A 24988-nucleotide genomic window follows, 5' to 3' on the forward strand; every position below is an offset into this window, starting at 1 on the left:
ATTTTAGGAAGCCAAAGCGGGAGGACCACTTCAGCCCAGGTGTTTGAGACCAGCCTAACATAGTGAGATCCTTATTTCTACAAAAAAAAAAAATCCATAAATTAGCTGGGTATGGTGGCGACCAGCTGTAGTCCCAGCTACTCAGGAGGCTGAGGTGGGAGGATTGCTTGAGCCCAGGAGCTCGAGGCTGCAGTGACCCATCATGGCGCCACTGCACTCCAGCCTGGGCGACCGTGAGACCCTGTCGCAAAAAAAAAAAAAAAAGAAAAAAGAAAAAAAAGCGGAGTTGTGGAGAGTGAACCAGCCACCTCCCCCATGATTGAGGCTCTGTCGCTGAATTCCTTCATTCACTTAATAAATGCTTGATGGCCAGGTTCAAGTCCCAACTCAGGTCCCAAAGCTGATGGACCCAGGAACCCTCGTTCCTAAAACGATGAAATGACATCAGAGGGCGAGCAGTCCTAAAAGAAGCAGGCTCAGCTCTGGTGGAGGACTGCTGGATGATCCTGGCACTTCTCTCTCCCGGAGCACGTTCTGCAGAGCAGGCGCTTTCCTAGTTCTCCCAAGGCCTCTGGCCTCACCTGTCACCCCTGTCCTCTGGCCGGGAATCAGTTTGGACTTCTTCCCAAACTTGGTCTACAGGGAAGTGAAGGGGCCGTTTCCTGTCCCACTTTTGAGAGTTCGCTTTAGAAACATAAAATTGGAAGGTGTCAGATTGATAGGCAGTTGGGAAGGACTCCGGCCACGCCTCTGGCTCCGCAGACCCTCCAGGCAGCCGAGACCCCTGAATCCCCGGCAGAGCGAAGATGTGGACGGAAGCCAAAAGCCCACCCGCCGCACTACTGTGGGCAGGGCAGGGGGGGAGGGCCGGAGCGGACATCGGTGACGTCATAGGGTCACGCCCCTCGGGGAGGGCACCGCGCCTGCGCCAGAACTGCTGCCTCGCTCCCGGAAGTGGAGGGTCTACACGAAGCGCCGCTGGGTCCGGGTGCCCGGAGGCAGCAGCGTTCGCGGAGTTCGCCCGCCGGCCTCCGATCGCCATGTCGGCTTTCGACACCAACCCCTTCGCGGACCCAGTGGATGTAAACCCCTTTCAGGTAAAGCCCCCCTCCTGCCACCCAGCTCTCAGATTTCCCTAGGGCCCACGGCCGCTGCCCGGGCCTCTTTTCGCCAGAGCCGGGAGACGTGGCGTAGGAGGGACGGGTCATCTGCCCAATGGGAGAGCGGGCTTTGAGGCCTGGCCTATCGTAACTCGTGGGGGGCGCGACTAGCAACAGGTGGAACTGCAGAGGAGGCGGGGCGCTGAAGTCTTGGAGAGAGTGGGGTCTTCTAGCACCCGGAGACTGGGCTGTGCTAGTGAAGGGGACTGGAGCAGGCACCGTCAGACCCTTAGGGAAGTCCCCTAGCGTCAGGGGGAAGCGAAATGTGGCTATCACATTCCCTCATTCTTGGATAGACACCTGTCCTGAGTCACCTTAGAAGAGGGGGTGACAGCAATATATGAGGAGGTGGTGAAGCCTGTGGTGGGGTGGGAAAATGTGGGAAAAGCCCAGGACACCTGCCACCGCTCCACCACCTGCCAAACTAGTGTATACAGTACAGGAGAGCCCCTGAGATTTGTCAGGGAAAGAAGGCTGGGAGAGGGTGGGAAGGTAGCCCAAGTTGAAAAATGTCCTTGATAAGAATTCCGCATTTTGGCCATGGGTCTAGTTTGGAGTGGATTTTGACCAGATAGGAGAGTCTGGATTAGGGAGGGAGGAGAGGTGCGCGGGGCTCTGAAAAAGTCTGGACCAGGGAACGTTTGTCTGATGGACCTATGTGTGGTGGCAACATAGTTGAGATGCACTGACTTGTGAGCTGGCCTGACTTTTTTTTTTTGAGACAGAGTCTCGCTCTGTCGCCCAGGCTGGAGTGCAGTGGCGCGATCTCGGCTCACTGAAAGCTCTGCCTCCCGGGTTCACACCATTCTCCTGCCTCAGCCTCCCAAGTAACTGGGACTACAGGCGCCCGCCACCACGCCCGGCTAATTTTTTGTATTTTTAGTAGAGATGGGATTTCTTTTCTTTCTTTTTTTTTTTTTGAGACGGAGTCTCGCTCTGTTGCCCAGGCTGGAGTGCAGTGGCCGGATCTCAGCTCACTGCAAGCTCCGCCTCCCAGGTTCACACCATTCTCCTGCCTCAGCCTCCCGAGTAACTGGGATTACAGGTGCCCGCCACCTCACCCGGCTAATTTTTTTTGTATTTTGAGTAGAGACGGGGTTTCACCGTGTTAGCCAGGATGGTCTCGATCTCCTGACCTTGTGATCCGCCCGTCTCGGCCTCCCAAAGTGCTGGGATTACAGGCTTGAGCCACCGCACCCGGCCTAGAGATGGGGTTTCACTGTGTTAGTCAGGATGGTCTCCATCTCCTGACCTTGTGATCCGCCCGCCTCGGCCTCTCAAAGTGCTGGGATTACAGACGTGAGCCACCATTTTTTTTTTTTTTTTGAGACAGAGTTTCGCTCTTGTTGCCAGGCTGGAGTGTAATGGCGCGATCTTGGCTCACTGCAACCTCTGCCTCCTGGGTTCAAGCGATTCTCCTGCCTCAGCCTCCTGAGTAGCTGGGATTACAGGCATGCACCACCACGCTGGGCTAATTTTGTATTTTTAGTAGAGATGGGGTTTCTCCACGTTGGTCAGGCTGGTCTCGAACTCCCGACCTCAGGTGATCCGCCTGCCTTGGCCTCCCAAAGCGATGGGATTACAGGCGTGAGCCACCGCGCCTGGCCCTCTTTCTTTCATTTTTAAGACAGGGTCTCACTCTGTTGCCCAGGCTGTATCGCAGTGGAGGTCATGGCAGCCTTGACCTCCAGGATTCAAATAATCTTCCCACCTCAGTCTCCTGAGTAGCTGGGACTACACGCATGTGCCACTGGGCCTTACTCCTTTTAAAAAAAATTTTTGTAGAGAAGGGGTCTCACTGTGTTGTCCAAGCTGGTCTCGAAATCCTGGTCTCAAGCAATCCCCCGGCGCCAGCCTCTCAAAGTGCTGTGATTACAGGCATGAGCCACAGGACAGTCTTCCTACTTAAAGCCCACACCTTTCTGCCTTTGAGCTGAGAGCACAGGGATGATCTTTTTCTACCATGAGGGGCTGAACTGTTAGCTCCAGAGCTCCTATGCCTCTTGTTTCACATCTGCTCAAAACCTGTTCTAGGGAAGCTTGTTTGTGCTGACTGGTGAATGATGAGCCCTGATGTTCTGCTCTGTCAGGATGTCATCGGCACGTTAATTCACCCTGCTTGTCCTTTATTTTGGTCACTGGCAGCTTTTAAGTTTCCTGCAGGTGTCAGAGAAGTCCTTGAAGTAATCCTTCCTGCCATTCACAGCATGAGTTTTCCCACTTTGAATTGCTTCAAGGGTCAGAGCAAAATCAAAGGAGACTTGAACTAAATAATTATACGCTGTTAGGAGAGTGAAAATGTTTCGCTTCTTTCTTGGTCTCAAGGTGTCTTAGCCAACAGGAGCCCTCAGGGCAAATTCTGATAGCTTGTTCCTTAGAACATCAGGAAATTCTGAACATTCCTCTTGTAGCTTAATGTTTCTTGACAGAGCCTTTGCAAGGACCTTGTCTCTTATGTAAGGCAAACGGTCATCTCTATTCATCGAATAAAGAAAGATTTGCATTTTTTTTCCTGCCAATGTCTTCTGGTAACAGACTTTAATTACAAAACTGCTGTATACTGGGGTTTGGGTTTTAGTAGGATCTTGTAGCCTTATGGTATATGCCATATGTGATGATTTTCCATTTTTTATGTGTTTTTTTTGGTCCTGTCAGAATCAGAAATAAAAAGTCTGATGCTGTCTGACAGAGAGGAAGTCAGTTGTCTAAAGATGCAGAGAGCTTTGCTCTAGTGCTAGCAGAGGGCAAGATAGTTCTACCCTGTATTAATAGCTGCTTGACAGTCTTAAACCTCATCTCTGGCTCCAAAAATGACTGTGCAAACTGTGGTAGAAGTAACTTCTGCATTCTAGCAAGACAGTCTGTCCATCAGGAAGCCCCAGGAAATGGCATGACAGGAAGCAGCTGTGGTCCTATCAGCCACATCTGGTGGGGAGTCCTGGGTGGGAAGGAGAGAGCTGGCTGGCTGGCTGCGATTTGCTCCTCCTCATCCTGGGCTGGGCTTTTCCTCTTGGCACACAGTGGTATGGGGAGAAACAGCTTTGGATGTGAGGCCTCTGAGTCTTCTCCTGGTCAGAGCTACCCGCCCTTTCCTTGAGATGGTGGTGTCTGCTTACCCGCCCTTTCCTTGAGATGGTGGTGTCTGCATTCCCAGGGCTGGGATGTTGGGAGATGCAGCCCTTAGGTGCCTGGGTGTGAGCCCAGCTTCATTTACTCAGGGTGTTGGCACCAAGCTCAGGAGAGAGCAGGTGGAAAAGCGATAGACTCAGAAACTGTCACACCTAGTCACACTCCAGAACAGTCGTTTTTATTTCCGTCATGCAGTGTAATGGTGGATTGCAAAAATATACCTGGTGTTTAGAGTCCATGGTTGACTGTTAGAGCTGAGAACATTCTTAGAACTCTATTCTAACCTCTTCAGTTTAGAGATGAGGAAACCAAGACCTCAATGAGGATGGTATGTGCCAGAGTCATCAGCTATTTAGCAGCTGGAAGGGGCTGACCTGGGTCTCATTCCCAGGACAGGGCTGTTTTAAAGGTTTTGAAGCTCAGACATTGGTGTTAAACTGCACTGGGGCTATTTTAGGCTGGCTAAGGAAAGAATGGAATGTAGCATCATCATGTTGTCACCATTCTTGAGAGTACTGGGAGTGGTGAAAGTAACAAATTAGTATTAGCTAAGCTACCTTTTTTCTCCAGTGTGAGGGGATGGAATAATACAGATCTTGTGCTTTTGTTTTTTAAATGTTTTATTTTTTATTATTGTTTGTTTGTTTTATTTTATTTTTTCCACTGGAGAAAATTCTTGGGCTTTTTAAGACAGTTCTTTAAAGCAATGCCAGTCCTGAAAGGTGCTCAGGGTTCCGTGGTCAAATAGGTTTGGGTTTGCTACCTATTTCATTTTTGTTTCTTTATTTTTTTTGAGATGGTGTTTCACTCTTTTCGCCCAGGCTGGAGTGCAATGGTGCGATCTTGGCTCACTGCAACCTCCACATCCTGGGTTCAAGCGATTCTCCTGCCTCAGCCTCCCAACTAGGTGGGATTACAGGCACCCACCACCACACTCAGAATTTTTGTATTTTTACTAGAGACAGGGTTTCACCATGTTGGCCAGGCTGGTCACGAACTCCTGACCTCAGGTGATCCACCCGCCTCAGCCTCCCAAGGTGCTAGGATTACAGGCATGAGCCACTGTGCCCAGCCTATTTGTTTTTTCAAAGATTCACAATGATTGGCCAGGCACGGTGGCTCATGCCTGTAATCTCAGCACTTTGGGAGGCCAGGGCAGGTGGATCACTTGAGGTCATGAGTTTGAGAATGGCCTGGGCAACATGGCGAAACCCCATCTCTACAAAAAATACAAAAAATTAGCCGGATGTGGTGGCATGCACCTGTGGGCTCAGCTACTCGGGAGGCTGCGACAGGGGGATCACTTGAGCCTGGGAGGTGGAGGTTGCAGTGAGCTGAGGAGTGCCATTGCATGCCAGCCTGGGTAATAGAGTAAAACTCTGTCTCAAACAAAGAAACCAAAATAAAGATTCACAAGGCTTGTTAGTTTGTTGAAGACTCTGAGAAATCCTACAAAAAGACATTGGCTCAGCTTTATTTGACCCAACATTTCTCACAGTTATTCGACCATGGAATCTGTTTTCTGCTCACTCGTTATATCCTTTGAAACTCCAGTGCACCATTTAGTTGACTTCCTCATCCAAGGTTCTTTATTAAGTGCCTGCTTCCACCCTGCACTGTGGGCGTGGGCTTTTATGACCTCTTCCTTGCATGTGGTTATAATTGGGATGATTAGAAAACTTCCTGCACAGAAAGAGCTGTGAATGGGAAGTTAAGATATGAGTGTGCCCCAGGGGTTTGCCCACCTCCTAGGAGGAAGCAGGAAACTGCAAGCCAAGTGTTGTTGATTTCACAGCCTCCACTGGCACACCCTAATTCCTCTGTTGGTTATGGTGGCTGCTCTGTACCCTCTGAGTATTTCGGTCTCTGCTTCCGAATGATCCAGGGTGTCTGCTCCCAAAAGTTTCTCATTAAGTCTTGTCAGGTGATGAAGGGGTGGAAAGCTAAAGGGAGGCATTGTACCATCCATTTTTCAGCAGTCCACTAGAAATCAGACCACCCAGGCAAGTGCTAGGGCTGCTTTCCCACTTGGCACTTTTGCCAGATTATCCCAGGCAGACAGCATTGATCTCAAGGAGAGGAAGTGGAATAGGTGGTGGCATTGAACAGAGAAAACCTTTCAGTATTTGTAAGTTGCCAAGTCACACAATATCACTTTCACACATTGCCTCCTTGCAGTTAAAAGATAATCTCGGTGTTGTGGCTGCCTCCCAAGGATTTGAAATACTTCTCTCCTGTGGGAGGAGAAAGTGGCAGCAGAAACGTGATTTGGGTGTGAACAAAAGTTACTTGAATTTCCTTGTGCAGACACTGGGACCTTCGCAGAGAGGGTCGGTCCCAGCTTGACTGCAACTTTGGGAATTCTTGGAACCACCAGATGGACCTGGTAGAACTTTACTGTGTAACAGCTCATTGTCTCAAGAAATTTGAAAATGGCAAGGTTCTTACAGCTTCACTGTGACTGCAGACAGCTGCCCAGACTGGAGGATTCCTGCCTTTATTGTTGGCACCTGGAGCCAGGCTGGGTGTTAAAACTTGGGTTAGAGAGACAGATGAACTTTGACTCTTAAGTCTTCTTGGAAACACTTGGGGTAGGATAATCTTGTGTTCAGAGAAATGGTAATATTTAACTAGGACAAACAAGGGGTACTTGCTACTCATTGAGAGAAGAGTGCTGTGCACATTTGCAAGCTGTGACCCATCCAGCAAGTGCTGCTTTGAGATGTTCACGTTAGTGCACATCACTAAGGTTGTGCTGCTCTGCAGGCCTGTGCAGGAGACCATGGTAAATGAGCATAGTATGTGGTCAATGGCTTCTGGCAGGAGAGCTAAGAAATACTCACTGAGGCTGGGGAGCGGTGGCTCATGCCTGTAATCCCAGCACTTTGGGAGGCTGAGGCGGGCGGATCATAAGGTCAGGAGTTCAAGACCAGCCTGACCAATATGGTGAAACCCCATCTCTACTAAAAATACAAAAGTTAGCCAGGCATAGTGGCGGGCGCCTGTAGTTCCAGCTACTTGGGAGGCTGAGGCAGGAGAATCACTTGAACCCGGGGGACAGAGGTTGCAGTGAGCCAAGATTGCACCACTGCACTCCAGCCTGTGCGACAGAGCGAGACTCCATCTCAAAAAAAAAAAAAAAGAAAGAAAGAAAAAAAGTGCTCACTGAGAGTGACAGCACATCACAAGTGGGATCAAGGCAGTGTCCAAAGGAGCTGGGAGGGCTCTCAGGAGGAAGGGCAGAGCCCTATGGCACAGAGGGCTTGGGCTGAAAGCAGAAAGCCTGGCAGATGGGAAAACAGGGTTATTCATTTATTTTTTGAGATGGAGTCTCACTCTGTCACCCAGGCTGGAGTGCAGTGGCGCGATCTCAGATCACTGCAACCTTTGCCTCCTGGGTTCATGAGATTCTCCTGCCTTAGCCTCCTGAGTAGCTGGGATTACAAGTGTGCACCAGCATGCCTGGCTAATTTTTGTATTTTTAGTAGAGATGGGATTTCACCACGTTGGTTAGGCTGGTCTCAAACTCCTGATCTCAGGTGATTCACCCACCTCGGCCTCCCGGAATGCTAGGATTACAAGTGTGAGCCACCACGTCTGGCCAGAAAACAGTATTTTTGGGTGAAGGACTGCCAAGAACCAAAAGTCACTCCTGCTTGCTTTCATCCCTGCACTCCTGTGTCGACCCTCACCCCTGCACCCTGAGGCACATCCTCACTCTTAGATCTTATGGTCTCTTGGAGAGTCATGAGCCTGGAATGCGTCTGCTGCTTGTGACTGACATGCTTGTTTGGCCAGTCTCTTGAAATTCTCTCCATCCTTGGCCTCTTTTATCCTGGTAATTCTCACCTTCCTCAGCCTGTTTTCACTTCCTGTCTTGTACGTTTAGGAGTATTCCAGAGTTCTTTTTTTGTTTTTATTCATGCTATTGGAAGTTCAGAAGTTAAACTTTCTCTTTCTTTCTTTTTTTTTCCTTTTTTTTTGAGACGGAGTCTCGCTCTGTCACCCAGGCTGGAGTGCAGTGGCGCGATCTCCGCTCACTGCAAGCTCCGCCTCCTGGGTTCACACCATTCTCCTGCCTCAGCCTCCCAAGTAGCTGAGACTACAGGCGCCTGCCAACACGCCCACCTAATTTTTTGTATTTTTAGTAGAGACGGGGTTTCACCGTGTTAGCCAGGATGGTCTCGATCTCTTGACCTCGTGATCTGCCTGCCTCGGCCTCCCAAAGTGCTGGGATTACAGGCGTGAGCCACACACCCGCTTTTCTTTTTTTTTTTTGAGACAGAGTCTCACTGTGTTGCCCAGGCTGAAGTGCAGTGGCACAATCATGGCTCACTGCAGCCTCCATCTCCCAGGCTCCAGCAATCCTCCCATCTCAGCCTCACAAGTAGCTGGGACTACAGGCAAACACCATCATGCCTGGCTTTTTTTTTTTTTTTTTTTGGAGAGATGAGGTCTCACTTTGTTGCCCAGGGTAGTCCTGAACTCCTGGACTCAAGCAATCCTGCCTCACCCTCCCAAAGTGCTGGGATTACCCTGTTCTCACTTTATACCTTCATTTCTATGGCTTCAGAAGAGCATCCACATTCCAGCGATTCCAGGTCTAGATCTCTAGTTCTCAGCTTCCTCCTGAGCCTCAAGCCACTATTTCCAACTCACACCTGCGCCTTCCCAATCCTTCCAACCAGAAATATTCCACAGCTATCTCCAACCTGACTCAATATCTTCTCAGATCCTCTCTCTACCCCACCACACCCACCCTTGAAAAACCTGTTCCTCCTCTCCCACAATCACTTATTTTGGGCACTCCTTTCTTTCTTTTTTTTTTTTTTTTGAGACAGAGTCTTGCTCTGTCGCCCAGGCTGGAGTACAGTGGCACTATCTTGGCTCACTGCAACCTCTGCCCCCCCGGTTTAAGCGATTCTCCTGCCTTACGAGTAGTGGGGAATACAGGCTCATGCCGCCATACCTGGCTAATTTTCATTTTTGTTTTTGTTTTTTTTTGAGACGGCGTCTCGCTCTGTTGCCCAGGCTGGAGTGCAGTGGCACGATCTCCGCTCACCACAAGCTCTGCCTCCCGGGTTCATGACATTCTCCTGCCTCAGCCTCCCAAGTAACTGGGACTACAGGCGCCCACCACCATGTCCAGCTAATTTTTTGTATTTTTAGTAGAGACGGGGTTTCACCGTGTTAGCCAGGATGGTCTCGATCTCCTGACCTCATGATCTGCCCACCTCAGCCTTCCAAAGTGCTGAGATTACAGGCGTGAGCCACCGCGCCTGGCCATGCCCGGCTACTTTTTGTATTTTCAGTAGAGACGAGGTTTCATTATGTTGGCCAGGCTAGTCTCAAACTCCTGACCTCAGGTGATCCACCTGCCTTGGCCTCCCAAAGTGCTGGGATTACAGGCATGAGCCACTGTGCCTGGCCTTATTTCCCTTCCCTTACCTGCCCTATAGTCTTTCCATTCCCAGGCCAACCCAGAGAGTTGCTGAGCCCATGGCATTGACGTGAGGAAGGTCTCTGAAGTCCCTCTTGTTCCTCTTCTCCATCCCTAGCTGCTGTCCCCCAATTTGGTCCTCCCTTCACCCATGTTGACAGTTGTGTCCTAGCCAGTCTTTCCACTGTTGTCCTCCCTTGCTGTTGCACTCCCTTCACTGCTGTTTGATCATGGCACCCCTGCCTGCAAATCTCTAGTTTTTCCCCGTTGCCTGTAGAGCCACATCCAAAGTCCTACAGTCTGGCCCCACCCTCTTCAGACTGGTTCACTGATATTCCAGACTTCTCTCCACACACCCCTCTACAGCCTCCATAACCTTCTCTCATCTTCTGAACACATGCAAGCTGTTTTTAAAGATTCTCGGCCGGGTGCGGTGGCTCAAGCCTGTAATCCCAGCACTTTGGGAGGCCGAGGCGGGCGGATCACGAGGTCAGGAGATCAAGACCATCCTGGCTAATACGCTGAAACCCCGTCTCCACTAAAAATATAAAAAATTAGCTGGGCGTGGTGACATGCACCTGTAATCCTAGTTACTCAGGAGGCTGAGGCAGAAGAATCACTTGAACCCGGGAGGCGGATGTTGCAGTGAGCGGAGATCGCACCACTGCACTCCAGCCTGGGCGACAGAGCGAGACTCCGTCTCAAAAAAAAAAAAAAAAACATATATATATATATTTTTTTATATAGAGACATCCACTCTGTCACCCAGGCTGGAGTGCAGTGGCCGGATCTCAGCTCACTGCAAGCTCCACCTCCCGAGTTTACGCCATTCTCCTGCCTCAGCCTCCTGAGTAGCTGGGACTACAGGCGCCCGCCACCTCACCCGGCTAGTTTTTTGTGTTTTTAGTAGAGACGGAGTTTCACTGTGTTAGCCAGGATGGTCTCGACCTCCTGACCTCGTGATCCGCCCGTCTCGGCCTCTCAAAGTGCTGGGATTACAGGCTTGAGCCACCGCGCCTGGCATATATATATATATATATTAAATAAATAAATATTCTGTGGTTTTGCAAATGTGGTTCTTGCCTTCCTCTTTACTGTTTGCTAAGTTTCTTTCATCTCTCAAGATCCAACTCAGATTCCAGCTCAGTAGAGCCTTTCCTGACTCTCCCAGACAGCTTAATTGCTCTCTCCTCTATGATCACATTGTGTCTGCCCTCACCCTGTCACAGTGCCGATCATGTGCCATCACCTCTTGCCCTGGTTTCTGTGTGGTTCTCTGTACTATTGCTTCTCGAAGGCAGGAATCAAGGCTTTTTCTTGGTTTCCCTAGCCCAGTGCTTGATGGAATGGTTTGTGTATGGAGAGACTACACAGAGGTGGGAGGAGATAGTAACTGTCCCATTTTGAGGGTAGACTCCTTTAGAGGAGTGGTGCCGGCTCCTGGAAGGCCTTGAATGCCAGGCCAGGTGACTCAGACTTGCTTTTCTGGATGGTTCCACACATCGCAGCTAGTGGCAGGGAGCGAGGCCTGAGACTGTACCTTGCTCACTGACTGCTTTTTTTTCTTTCTTTCTTTTTTTGGAGATGGGGTCTGTCTCTGTCCCCCAGGCCAGGGTGCAGTAGCACAATCATGACTCACTACAGCCTCGACCTCCTGGACTCAGGCAGTTCTCCTGCCTCAGCCTCTGGTATAGCTGGTACCACAGGTACCCACCACCACACCTGACTGATTTTTTTTTTCTTTTTTGAAATGGAGTCTCGTTCTGTTGCCCAGGCTGGAGTGCAATGGCGTGATCTCGACTCACTACAACCTCCCCGCCTCTCGGGTTCAGGTGATTCTCTTGCCTCAGCTTCCTGAGTAGCTGGGATTACAGGTGCCTGCCACCAACACCTGGCTAATTTTTGTATTTTTAGTAGAGACTGGGTTTCACCATGCTGGCCAGGCTGGTCTCAAACTCCCAACCTCAGGCGATCCCCCCACCTCAGCCTCCCAAAGTGCTGGGATTACAGGTATGAGCCACTGCACCTGGCCTCATTTTTGTATTCTCTGTAGAGACGGGGTTTCACCAAGATGCCCAGGCTGGTCTCAACTCCCGGGCTCAAGCGATTCTCTCGCCTCAGCCTCTTAGAGTGCTGGGATTACAGTCATGAGCCACTGTGCCCAGCCTATTTTTTGTTTCTTTCTCTGTTTAAAAATATGCTTGTGTGTGTGTGTGTGTGTGTGTGTGCGCGCGCGCGCATGTGTGTGTGTATGGTGTATTTTTGTTTTGTTTTGCTTTTTCTTTTTTTTTTTTTGAGATGGAGTCTCACCCTGTCACCCAGGCTGGAGTGCAATGGCACGATCTCAGCTCACTGCAACCTCTACCTCCCGGGTTCAAATGGTTCTCCTGCCTCAACCTCCCGAGTAGCTGGGATTATGTATGTGTGTTTTTAAAATCAAAATAACATGATCACATTATAGAAAATTTAGAAAACAGAAAATAAGTCTTCCATATTTCTACCAGTCATTTGCAACCATTGTTATTTATTTATTTATTTATTTATTTTGAGATGGAGTCTCGCTCTGTCGCCCAGGCTGGAGTGCAGGGGCTGGATCTCAGCTCACTGCAAGCTCTGCCTCCCCGGTTTACGCCATTCTCCTGCCTCAGCCTCCCGAGTAGCTGGGACTACAGGCACCTGCCACCTCACCCGGCTAGTTTTTTGTTTTTTTTTAGTAGAGATGGGGTTTCACCGTGTTAGCCAGGGTGGTCTCGATCTCCTGACCTCGTGATCCGCCCGTCTCGGCCTCCCAAAGTGCTGGGATTACAGGCTTGAGCCACCGTGCCCGGCCTTATTTATTTATTTATTGAGATGGAGTCTCACTCTGTCTTCCAGACTGGAGTGCAGTGGTGTGATCTCGGCTCACTGCAGCCTCTGCCTCCTGGGTTCAAGTGATTCTCCTACCTCAGCCCCCTGAGTAGCTGGAATTAGAGGCACATACCACCATGTCTGGCTAATTTTTGTATTTTTAGTAGGGAGGGATTTCACCCTGTTGGCCAGGGTGGTCTTGAACTCCTGATCTCAAGTGATCTGCCCACCTTGGCCTCCCAAAGTGCTGGAATTATAGGTGTGAGCCATCGCGCCTGGCCTGTATTTTTTTTTTTTTTTTTTTTTTGAGACAGAGTCTCACTCTGTCACCCAGGCTGGAGTGCAGTGATATGATCTCGACTCACTGCAACCTCCACCTCCCGGGTTCAAGCGATTCTCCTGCCTCAGCCTCCAAAGTAGCTGGGATTACAGGTGCATGCCACCACACCTGACTAATTTTTGTATCTTTTTTTTTTTTTTTTTTTTTTAGTAGAGACAGGGGTTCTCACCACGTTGGCCAGGCTGGTCTCAAACTCCTGACCTCAAGTGATCCGCCCGCCTCGGCCTCCCAAAGTGTTGAGATTATAGGCATGAGATACCGGGCCTGGCCCATAATTTGGTATTGATGTAACAAAGCCCCTTTCCTTTCCTTTCCTTTCCCTTTCCTTTCCCTTTCCTTTCCCTTTCCTTTCGCTTTCCCTTCCCTTTCCCTTCCCTTCTTTCCCTTCTCTTCTTTCCCTTCCCTTTCCCTTCCCTTCCTTTTTTTTTCGAGACAGACTCTCGCTCTGTCGCCCAGGCTGGAGGGCAGTGGCGCTATCTCGGCTCATTGCAAGCTCTGCCTCCCGGGTTCACACCATTCTCCCACCTCAGCCTCCAGAGTAGCTGGGACTACAGGCACCTGCCACCACGCCTGGCTAATTTTGCTTTTGTATTTTTAGTAGAGACGAGGTTTAACTGTTAGCCAGGATGGTCTCAATCTCCTGACCCTGTGATCCGCCCGCCTCGGCCTCCCAAAGTGCTGCGATTATAGGCGTGAGCCACCACGCCCGGCCAGAAAACCTTTTCTGTATTGCTGCACCATCTTCATAGCTGTGATTCTTAGTGGCGGTGTGGGCCTTCAAGGAGATGTGTACCAAAATATACCTGTGCTCTCTGTCATTGGATGTTTGTTTCCTGCTTTTTTCTCCTATTGTAAGTCCTGGTCCTATGAATATCATTGCAGGCACAGAATTTTACATGTTTTTGTGATATTTTCTTAGGACAGATTCTCAGGTACCAGGTCAGAGAGCACCAAGGTCAACCGTGGCTCTTTGTGCACTGGGACCCAACTAGCCACTCTGGAGTTGATTGCTTTTTCTTGCTCTGTCACACTCAGCCTCATCTCCAAAGCCCATAGGACTTCACAGAGGTTCCAGAGTGTTGCTGACTCTCTGCCTCTCAGCGTGACCCTGAATTTTTAATTTTAAAAAATTTTTTATTTATTTATTTTTCCCTGAGTCGAGTCTTGCTCTGTTGTCCAGGCTGGAGTGCACTGGCACGATCTTGGCTCACTGCAACCTCTGCCTCCCGGGTTCAAGTGATTCTCCTGCCGCAGCCTCCGGAGTAGCTGGGATTACAGGCACCCGCCACCATGTCTGGCTAATTTTTGTATTTTTAGGAGAGACGGGGTTTCACCTTGTTAGCCAGACTGGTCTTGCACTCCTGACCTCAGTTGATCCACCTGCCTCGGCCTCCCAAAGTGCTGGGATTACAGGCATGAGCCACCATGCCTGGCCAAAATTTATTTATTATTATTATTGTTTATTATTTTTTTGAGACAGAGTCTTGCTCTGCTGCCCAGGCCGCAGTGTGGTGCCGTGCTGCGATCTCGGCTTACTGCAACCTCCTCCTCCTAGGTTCCAGCGATTCTCCTGCCTTAGCTTCCCAAGTAGCTGGGACTACAGGCGTGCACCACCACACCTGGCTAATTTTTTTTTTTTTTTTTGAGACGGAGTCTTGCTCTGTCTCCCAGGCTGGAGTGCAATGGCACAATCTCAGCTCACTGCAACCTCCGCCTCCCGGGTTCAAGCGATTCTCCTGCCTCAGCCTCCCAAATAGATGGGATTACAGGCACCTGCCACCATGCCCAGCTAATTTTGTATTTTTAGTAGAGACGGGGTTTTGCCATCTTGGCCAGGCTAGTCTCGAACTCCTGACCTCAGGTGACCCACCTGCCTCGGCCTGCCAAAGTGCTGCGATTACAGGTGTGAGCCACCACACCCGGCCAATTTTTGTATTTTTAATAGACATGGGGTTTTACCATGTTGGCCATGTTGGCTGGTCTGGAACTCCTGTTCTCAGGTGATCTGCCTGCCTTGGCCTCCCAAAGTGCTAGGATTACAGGCCTGAGCCACCATGCCAGGCCTAAACTTATTTTTTATTTTTAATATTAAAAAAAAGAGACAGGGTCTCGCTGTGTTGCCCAGGCTGATCTCAAACTGGATTCAAGCCACCCTTTCACCTCAGCCTCCCAAAGTCCTGGATTACAGGCTTGAGCCACCGTGCCCAGCTGGCCCTGAATTTTTTTTAGTGCATGAGATGATATTTATTTAATGTGTTTTTTGGAGCCTGAAATAAACCTCACACTGGGAGCCTGGGTAGAATACAGGAAGGGAAGGCAAGGAAAAGTCACAGAGAGCTCAGACAGCCAGCACCTGTGAAAAGCATAGAAAGAGGTTTCCAAACCAGTGACAAGTGTGGTTTTCAATTAGCTGGGCGTGGTGGAACGCACCTGTAGTCCTAGCTACTCCAGAGGCCGAGGCATGAGAATCGATTGAATCTGGGAGGTGGAGATTGTAGTGAGCAGAGATTGCGCCACTGCACTCCAGCCTGGGCAACAGAGTGAGACTCCGTCTCAAAAAAAAAAGGTGTGGTTTTCATGGCCCTTCCTGGCAGAGCTGCAGCCTAACTCTGCCTTCCTCTCTTCCCTCACTGCCTTTACCCTCCAGCTATGAGGAAGTGCCCCACTGTCCTGCAGTGGTGGGGAGCCTTACTGATCTGGGCCTTTGCTCTCTGTCTTCCTTCTGCAACCTGGCCTTTCTTGAAGCCCACTGAGGTATCTCCCCTTCTTCCTGTTTTTGCTCTGCACCTTGCTGTGGTCCCCAGCACCCCCTCAGGGGGTGTCCACTTGTCTCAGATACCAGATTGTGGACTCCAGAAGGGTGAGAGCTGTGTCTTATTCACTGTGGTATGTTCCTCACACTATAGCTGGTTGCTGAATGAAAATAACTGAGGTTAAGAGCCTTTTATTTGTTATAAATTCAGTAAAGGGCATTAGCCAGTTTGAGTGGCACTGCAAGGGGTTTTAGGTTACTCCTCCTTGTAGGTGAAACTTAGCCCTCACCATCCTAGGGCCGGGCACAGTGGCTCATGCCTGTAATCCCAGCACTTTGGGAGGCCGAGGCGGGCAGATCACAAGGTCAGGCAATCGAGACCATCCTGGCTAACACGGTGAAATCCCGTCTCTACTAAAAATACAAAAAAATTAGCCGGGCGTGGTGGTGGACGCCTGTATTTCCAGCAACTTGGGAGGCTGAGGCAGGAGAATGGCATGAACCTGGGAGGCGGAGCTTGCAGTGAGCCGAGTTCGCGCCACTGCACTCCAGCCTGGGCGACAGAGTGAGACTCCATCTCAAAAAAAATAATACTAATAAATAAATAAGAGCCAGTTAGTTGATGCTCAGTTAGTGGGAAAGAAAGTTTATGCTGTTGATTTCCTATTTGTAACTTGGAGTAAAAGCTCATGGTGCTCATTTAGGCCAGTCAGCGTGATCCTTACTCAAAAGACTGTGCATATGTCTTACCAAAAGTGTTCCTCAAGAACCAGCTCTATGGCTGGGCGTGGTGGCTCACGCCTGTAATCCCAGCACTTTGGGAGGCCAAGGCTGGCAGATCACAAGGTCAGGAGATCGAGACTATCCTGGCTAACACGGTGAAACCCCGTCTCTACTAAAAATACAAAAAAATTAGCTTGGTGTGGTGGTGGACGCCTGTAGTCCTAGCTACTTGGGAGGCTGAGGCAGGAGAATGGCGTGAACCCGGGAGGCGGAGCTTGCAGCGAGCCAAGATCGCGCCACTGCACTCCAACCTGGGCAACAGAGCAAGACTCTGTCTCAAAACAAACAAACAAACAAACAAAAACCCCAGCTCTTTGAAGGAAAGAAGAAAGCAGGGAAACAAGCGGAAGCCCTTGTCAGTGTCTTCCTGGAGTGGGGTTCATTCATTCAGCCACATATTCACTGAGTGCCTTCAATTTGTCAAGCTCCGTACCAGGCTTCGGGATGCTTTGCCCACTCAACTTTACCATCTTGTGTCCCTGGAGACAGACTTGGATTCACTGACTACTACCCCTGAGATCTTAAGACAAGCTACTTCCCCTCTCTGAGCTTGAGCTTTTCCAGCTGCAAAATATAAATATTCCTCCCTCGTAAGGCTGTTGTGAGGGTTAAATGAGGAGCTGTATTGTAGCTTTTCTCAGCCAGGGTCCCGAGCTGAGCCACAGAACAGAAAAGCTGATTGGAGTGACTCTCTCAGCTCTCTCAAGTACAGAGTATAACTAGTACCATCCTAGGTAACAGGAGAGAAGTAAAGCCATTATAAATAGTGGATTAGGGGGTCATAAGTCTCTCGAAGAACCAGGTCAAGGAAGGCCAGTACAACCCTCTTTTCTGACAGCTCGACATAGTGGCCAGTTCTAGGGCAACTAGAATTTCACAGTAGCATCATTGTGTGGTGAGTTTGGCACACCGTAGACACTAAGTAAATGTCAGCTTCCTTCCCCAGTCCCTCCTCCTCCCTCCCTTTCTTGCCAGGACTCAGCTTCTCTTAAAGCCATGCACATCTTTCAGAAAGAGCCTAGGTTTTCTTAAATGGGAAAATATCCACTTGTCTTAGCGTTTTAGGTCACTCTTCCTAGGCAACGTGCTTCCAGGCCCTTGGGCTACTGCTGTGATGCAGGTGCCTCCTGTTTGCTATGCCCTGGCACTGGGGCAGTGCTTCCTAGAGAAGGGGGAGGCCCTACAGCGTGCTGCATGTCTTCTCAAACCACTGAGCTGCTGTGCTGCCGCAGGCCCTTCACCAAGCACCAGGGAACTAAAGTATGAACTAGACACAGATGCACATGGCTGCAGGGAGTTTCTAGCTTACTAATGGAGATCAGATTTGTTTATGAGGAGCCCAGTGAGGGGTGCCAGGCCATGTCTTTAAGATTTTAGGAAAAGGGGAAGGATCAGAGTGAACAGGGCAGTCACCCTATCATCCCCATCACAGTCCCCTTCTGTCTGCCATTCATAAAGGAAATGGCATCTCTTTGTGGGCCTGGAGGTCACCTGTTAAACATGTGCACCTTGGCCAGATGTCTGTATGCTAGCACCTGAAAGTGCTACCAGAGCGGCCCCTTTTCTTCTGTCCTCTGGTGACTCAAGACTCGAGGAGCCAGTTCTGTGGATGGTAGATCCGATTTCAGTGACTTCAGCGGTGGCTAGGTTCTGCTGCGTCTGAAAGGGGAACAGATACCAAGCCCCAAATCTTCCTTGCAGGAAGCCAGATGATTCTAGTAGTAAACCACTGGTCCTTCAGGCATGAAATAACCTCAGGGCCAATTCCTCAGCAACACAGAGCCTCCTGAACTTCACCTGGTCACTTCGTCCAAGTTGCAGGAGCCATCAGGGCAGAGTTGGTGTTCAGCAGGAAGGACACAGCCAGTCTGTCACAGACGAGGTTGGAAGGGGTGGAGGCTGTAGTATGAGGCACGTCCAGACACAGTGAGTTCTGGCTGTATGCCTGGGGACAGTCAGTCATACCCTCTATGAACTGGTGACTCAGGTGGGAAGATAAGAGGTAGTATCTGTGATAAAACCAGAGAATATTCAATGCTGACCCTCAGCTCTATGAATGTTTAGAGTAAGGAGAGAGCTCCCATTTTGGGTCCTTGGATCATGGTGAATATCAGTTTCTACATCTGTAAACTGAGGGGGTCACTCTGTGGATGCATCTAATATTAGCATTGTATTTAAGAATTGGATCTGGACAAGGTGAGGTGGCTCACGTTTGTAATCCTAGCGCTTTGGGAGCCCAAGGTGGGAGGATCACTTGAGCCTAGGTATTCAAAACCAGCCTGGGCAACAAGGCAAGACCCCATCTCTACAAATAAAAAAAGCTTTAAAAATCAGCCAGGCCTGGTGGCTCATGTGTGTAGTCCCAGCTACTCAGGAGGCTGAGGTGGGAGGACTGCTTGAGCCCAGGAGTTTGAGGCTACCATGAGCTATGATTGCACCACTACACTCTAGCCTGGGCAACAGAGTGAGACCCTGTCTCTTAAAAACAAAAAAAAAGAGAGAAAGAAAAGAACTGGAGTCCAGGTGCAGTCTTGCCCAACATGGTGAAACCCCATCTCTACTAAAAATACAAAAATTACCTGGGCGTGGTGGCAGGCGCCTGTAATCCCAGCTACTCAGGAGGCTGAGGAACGAGAATAGCTTGAGCCCAGAAGGCGGAGGCTGCAGTGAGCTGAGATCGCGCCACTGCACTCCAGCCTGGGCGACAGAGCGAGACTCCGTCTTAAAAAAAAAAAAAAAAAAAAAAAAAGAACTGGCTCTACAGAGGCTTCCGGTGGAGGTGAGGCTGGGCCTGAAGTATGGGAGCATCTGGCTTAATAATTAGGGGTGTGGGGTGAGGTGTGGAACCCAAGCAGTGTCTCCACAGGCAGGAACAGCCCTGAATTTGGCCACCCTCAGGGCTGTTCCTCATGGAGCCCAGGCATGGCTGTGAAGCTGGACCTGAGCCCTGCATCTGTTACCAGGAAGGGGAGGGTGCGGAGGAGCTCTCCTGGGGGCGGGACAGGGTGAAGACAACTGCCCCAGGCCAGCAGGGGCACAGTAAAGAGGATGGCAGAGCCCCATGCAGAGATCAGATGGGAAAAGGAGACAAGGTTGTGTTCTGAGGACATTCTTGGATTTTATTAAAAGACTTTAGGACGGGCGCGGTGGCTCAAGCCTGTAATCCCAGCACTTTGGGAGGCCGAGACGGGCGGATCACGAGGTCGGGAGATCGAGACCATCCTGGTTAACACGGTGAAACCCCGTCTCTACTAAAAAAAAATACAAAAAACTAGCCGGGCGAGGTGGCGGGCGCCTGTAGTCCCAGCTACTCGGGAGGCTGAGGCAGGAGAATGGCGTGAACCCGGGAGGCGGAGCTTGCAGTGAGCTGAGATCCGGCCACTGCACTCCAGCCTGGGTGACAGAGCGAGACTCCGTCTCAAAAAAAAAAAAAAAAAAAAAAAAGACTTTAAAAAATCCCCGAAACCCAAAAACAACATTTTCTTGGATTTTCATCTGAGCCTATCATATCTCTGCTCTTAGCAAGTGTGCCCGATTTAATAAAATCAGTACTGGCAGCCAGCAGCATGTTTTTGTTCTAGAACCTTAGACTTTTTTTTTTTTTTTTTTTTTTTTTTTGAGACGGAGTTTTGCTCTTGTTGCCCAGGCTGGAGAGCAATGGTGCGATCTGGGCCCACCACAACCTCCACCTCCCAGGTTCAAGTGATTCTCCTGCCTCAGCCTCATGAGTAGCTGAGATTACAGGCATGCACCACCACACCCAGCTAATTTTATATTTTTAGTAAAGACAGGGTTTCTCCATGATGGTCAGGCTGGTCTTGAGCTCCCGACCTCAGGTGATCCACCCACTTCAGCCTCCCAAAGTGCTGGGATTACAGGCATGAGCTGTGTCCGACTACCTTAGACTATCTTTTGGAAAATAAGAGGAATGGCCAGGCACGGTGGCTCACGCCTGTAATCCCAGCACTTTGGGAGGCCAAGACAGGCGGATCACGAGGTCAAGAGATCGAGACCATCCTGGCCAACATGGTGAAACCCTGTCTCTACTAAAAATACAAAAATTAGCCGGGTGTGGTGGCGGGTGCCTGTAGTCCCAGCTACTCAGGAGGCTGAGGCAGGAGAATCGCTTCAACCTAGGAGGCGGAGGTTGCAGTGAGCCAAGATTACCCCATTGCATTCCAGCCTGGGCGACAGTGCAAGACTCTGTCTTGAAAAAATAAAAAAAAAATAAGAGGAATAAATGAATGATAAATAAAACAGTACAGAAAGGTTATAAAGTCAATAGTAAGTCTCTGCCCTCACCACCCCATTCACTTGCCCCTCAGCACCCCACCCCGCAAAAAACAAAACAAAACAAAAAAACAAAAAAACCCCCACTCTCTAGAGGTAAATACTATGAACCATTTTGAATCTGTATAGGGTACCAACAGGAGCCTGTGTGGTGTGTACTCTCAAGCTTCTGGGTAAAGCTTGCTCTGGGTCTCTCCTGGGCTGAACCTTTTCCAGGAAGGGAGAAGGGACTGCAGCTGTGGTGTGGCAGGGGCAGGCACAGAACCCTTCCAGAGAGAGGTTTCTCAGGGTCCCGGGAGCGTGATCAGCAGCCCCACTTCAGTCAGGCGTCACCGGCTCGCCCGCCGGCCCTGGCCAGGGTTTTCTCCTCTGTGTCTGAGGGCTCTTTTTCACCTTCTCAGGATCCCTCTGTGACCCAGCTGACGAACGCCCCGCAGGGCGGCCTGGCGGAATTCAACCCCTTCTCAGAGGTTGGTGAGCAGGCCCTCTTTCCAAGTCCCATGACCCTCTGGGGTGGTGCTGGGGTCTCCAGGGCAGGGAGCCTTGGCAAGGACAGAAGCAGCTCTGAGAAGCGGCAATCCTCAAAGGGACAGTCCTAACATGAACCTGGGAAGCAGGGTAAGGATGGGAAAGCCACCAAACACTCTGTGAAATTCTCCCCTTGAGATCTGTGACCAGGGCCCCTCCCCAAGGAGGTCAGGGCGATGCCCAAGAGTGCTGGACCCAGCGAGCCCAGGGGTGCTGGGTTAGGGATCAGATGGCCTGAACCTGAGGCTTGTTGGCTAGGAAGCCACAGGGGAAGGCCCAGTGCAGGCCCCAAGGGAGTCCCCTCACAGTCAGGGGCACATCACCCATCCTGCTGTGGGTTTGCCCCCTCGTCACCAACTAGTGGAGTCCCACTCACTTCTGTCCTTTGATTTGTTCCATGTAGACAAATGCAGCGACAACAGTTCCTGTCACACAACTCCCTGGGTCCTCGCAGCCAGCGGTTCTCCAGCCATCAGTGGAACCAACCCAGCCGACCCCCCAGGTACTGCTGACAAAGAACTCTGGTCTTTTCTCTCCAGTGAGGGAATCACCCAGACCAGTAGCTGAGCCCTGAGGCTCGGGGCAAGCAGAGAGCCTTCAGCCTTGGCCCCCTAAGGACCCTTTTGCTAATTTGTTTGGAGCTGGTCACCTACAAGTAGAGGGGCTGCTCTGCCAATTAATATCCTTACTCCCTGCATCCCATCCACCACCACCACTGAGAAATAAGCTCTACTTACCAGGCTGGGCTCCTTGGTGCCTCCAGAGAGGGCATTTGTCCCTGTTGTACCCCTCCAGGTCCTCCTCAGGCCTTTGACTTGTTCTCTCTTCCTTGGGGCCCAGAATCTCTCTTTTTTTTCTTTATCTTCATTGATTCTCACCTTCCTTCCTGTCTTCCTTTGTCCCTTCACCAAATACTGTGAATCTTTTCTGCTTTGTGCCTGGTGCTCCACTGCACTGCCTCACTGCCCTCCCGCCGCGCTCCTCGCTGCCCCTATGAGCGTGACCCACGGTGGAGTTGTGTGTTGCAGCTCCTGCTTAGACAGGCCAGCAAGTTCCCGCCTGCCCAATTCCTGGCAGCGAGCGAGCTCTCAGAGAGGCAGATGCTCCTAGGAGGAGAAAGTATTCTCAGAGACAGCTACATGCGAAAGCTTCCCAAGGTAGGCCTAGTGTAGATAAGCAGGAAGAAGGGCAGGGCACCCGGAGCCTGCCCAGCGCTCCTCCCAGGCCCCAGAGCCCTGTGGAGGTGAGGCAGCCCTTACATGCGGAGGTGCCTTTCTGTGCAGCTGGGTGGTGGGCTGTAGGGAGCTGGGTCCTTCTCAACTGACGTCACAGACTTGGAGGAGGTCAAGACCCCCAGCGTGGCACAGCGGGGTCAGTTCTGCTCCTGCTTCTGCCACCAGTGCCTGAAACTTCCCTCCCCAAGGCAGCCTTAGGTCTTTGAAGAGTTTTTGGAGAGGTTGGTGTGTGTATACATGTGTGTGTACACATGTGCCTGGTTTGTCATCCTGTGAGATGACCAGTTTGAGATCTCTCCCTAAAAAGGACTGGAGTCTCATCTATCAGGAGGAACCTGGCCCTAATGGCAGCAGCTGCCAGCAGGTGCAGGGCCCCGGGGCCAGGTCTGTTCAGCCTCATGTACAGTCAGTCCCTTACTGTCACTCAGAGGCTCTGCCCTGCCTGAAGAGGAGATAAGCATGGACTCTGCACACCACTAAAGCCAGGCAGGGCAGGGCCACACCTAAGGGGCTGTCCTGGGGTATAGCCAGTCGCAGTTTAGGGGGACCTCAGGAGGCAGCTTCTGGGGGCAGGCCAGGGGACAGGCTGCTTGTGCAGATCCTGAGGCTCAGGCACACGCCATCTGCCCTCACATGTCTCCCCTTTCCACTCACTGCTAGCAGGCTTGCACTGTTTTCCTTCTCATACATACACCCAGGCTCTTCAAATGAGGCTTGGGTCTGTGGGTTTCTTGTTATAGTTTAGTTTCTTGTGAGGTCTTTTTCCCAAAGGTCACAATCACTGAGCTCTGCCTTGACCCAGTATGAGGAAGAGGTGGAGAAGCCACTGGGGATAGTTTTCCCAACTCAAGCTTAGGGATGAGGGCAGAGGAGAACCTAGTCATGGCCAAGGGACCAGGAAGGTGCGGGGGCAGTGGAAGACAGGTTGGCTTCTCTAAGGTGGTCTCTGGTACCTAAGACACTCTGGGAGGTGGGGACTGCTTCTGGGACTCCTTGCTGGCTGTCCCTGCCTGGGGCAACGCCTCTCTGCCTGCCCACCCAGGCTGACACTGTTTCTGTTTGTTGTGTCTGGCTGTCCCTGTACCTCCCCTGTTCTCTCCAGGCTGCGGTGTCTGCAGCCCAGGCAGGCCTGCTTCGGCAGCAGGAAGAACTGGACAGGAAAGCTGCTGAGCTGGAACGCAAGGAGCGGGAGCTGCAGAACACTGTAGCCAACTTGCATGGTAAGGGAGGCTGCTGGGGCCTGGGGCTGCCCTGCCTGGCATAGATGAGTATCCTGAACCCTGTGTGGAGGGCCTCCCAGCGTTCACCCTGAGCTGCCTCAGAGTTTTGTGGGGCTCTTCTCGTCACAGGACACTGGTCCCAGGAAGAGCAGTACGTTGCAAGTCAGGAGACCTGTAGTGTGGTTGTAATGGCTGTAGATTACTTCTGCACTCCTTCCTAGCTCTAAAATGACTTGATTCTTTGATAGCATAGGGGCATTGGTCCCACAATTCCTTGCAAATTCTGATGAACTGAGTTATCACACTTGTGGGCTGCTTGTTAATAAAAATAATCACTTAGGCCATTTAGCTCTCTGTATTTCCCAGTGCATTTGGGATCTATTATCTCAGTGTGAGCTTGGTGGTATCTCTTTGGGTTCCATTCCTGTTCCATCCCACTCCATGCAGACTCCAAGCCCTGCTTGCTGGAGCCCCTCTGGGAACCAAGCCCTGCTTGCTGGAGCCCCTTGGCCCATACACTGTGCTGGCGTGCACGCACCTCGATGCCCCTTCTGAGGCTGGGCCCTCACCTCGTCACTCCTTTTCCCCCACACAGTGAGAGAGAACTGGCCCCCCCTGCCCTCGTGGTGCCCTGTGAAGCCCTGCTTCTATCAGGATTTCTCCACAGAGATCCCTGCCGACTACCAGCGGATATGCAAGATGCTCTACTATCTGTGGATGTGTGAGTCCCGCTCCTGCCCTCCAAGCTTAAGGGCGAATTGGGTGTGACTTCAGAGCCCCATCTTGGCCCTGGCTGCTCCTCCCTGGTATACAGGCTTTTAGCAGACTCCAGCCTTCCTCAGTGCCTGGGCTGGGTTGGGGAGGTGCCTCTGCCCACAGGCTGCCCCGTCTGGAAACCTCCTTGAAAGGGGCAGTCCAGACCACAAATCACGGAGGGTGGGACTAACTAGAGGCTTCCAAGTTCCTTCAGAGCTCACTGCACTAAAAGGCCCTCCTTAGGTGAAGGCCTTCCCTGTCCACAGGCCTGTGGATTCTGAAGGGTGAGGAAGAAGACTTCTCCGGCAGCTCCATCGGGGGCCATCCAGGGCCAGGGAAAAGCATTGCTAAAGGAAAGACTTCCTTCCCCAAGGACCAGCCCTGGGTCTGCATCTTCCCTCCACACCCCTCAGACACCCGGGCTCTCCCATCACCTCTCAGGAACGTAGTTTGATCCCTGGTTTTGAGGTCCCATAAAACCAGGATTTGGGAGCTATCCCTGCCTAGG

The 24988-nt window shown here is 51.0% G+C and overlaps 1 protein-coding gene across 3 annotated transcripts in view; it reads left to right on the forward strand.

The window, feature by feature from the left end:
* Positions 1–929: 929 nt before the first annotated feature.
* The window catches only part of LOC105490966 (secretory carrier membrane protein 2), a 32715-nt gene continuing 8656 nt past the window's right edge, over positions 930–24988 (forward strand). The window contains exons 1-6 of one of the 3 annotated variants that reach the window (XM_024795794.2): positions 936–1097; positions 21143–21211; positions 21673–21771; positions 22298–22426; positions 23607–23724; positions 24320–24445. In XM_024795794.2, coding sequence (XP_024651562.2) covers positions 1041–1097; positions 21143–21211; positions 21673–21771; positions 22298–22426; positions 23607–23724; positions 24320–24445 — 598 coding nt within the window. In that variant the 5' untranslated portion in view covers positions 936–1040. Of the gene's footprint in view, positions 1098–21142; positions 21212–21672; positions 21772–22297; positions 22427–23606; positions 23725–24319; positions 24446–24988 lie in introns of all 3 variants that reach the window. The other 2 variants (XM_011757004.2, XM_011757005.2) reach the window with 2 other exon arrangements.

This window comes from Macaca nemestrina, chromosome 7 (assembly GCF_043159975.1).
Source record: "Macaca nemestrina isolate mMacNem1 chromosome 7, mMacNem.hap1, whole genome shotgun sequence".
Lineage (NCBI taxonomy): Eukaryota > Metazoa > Chordata > Mammalia > Primates > Cercopithecidae > Macaca > Macaca nemestrina.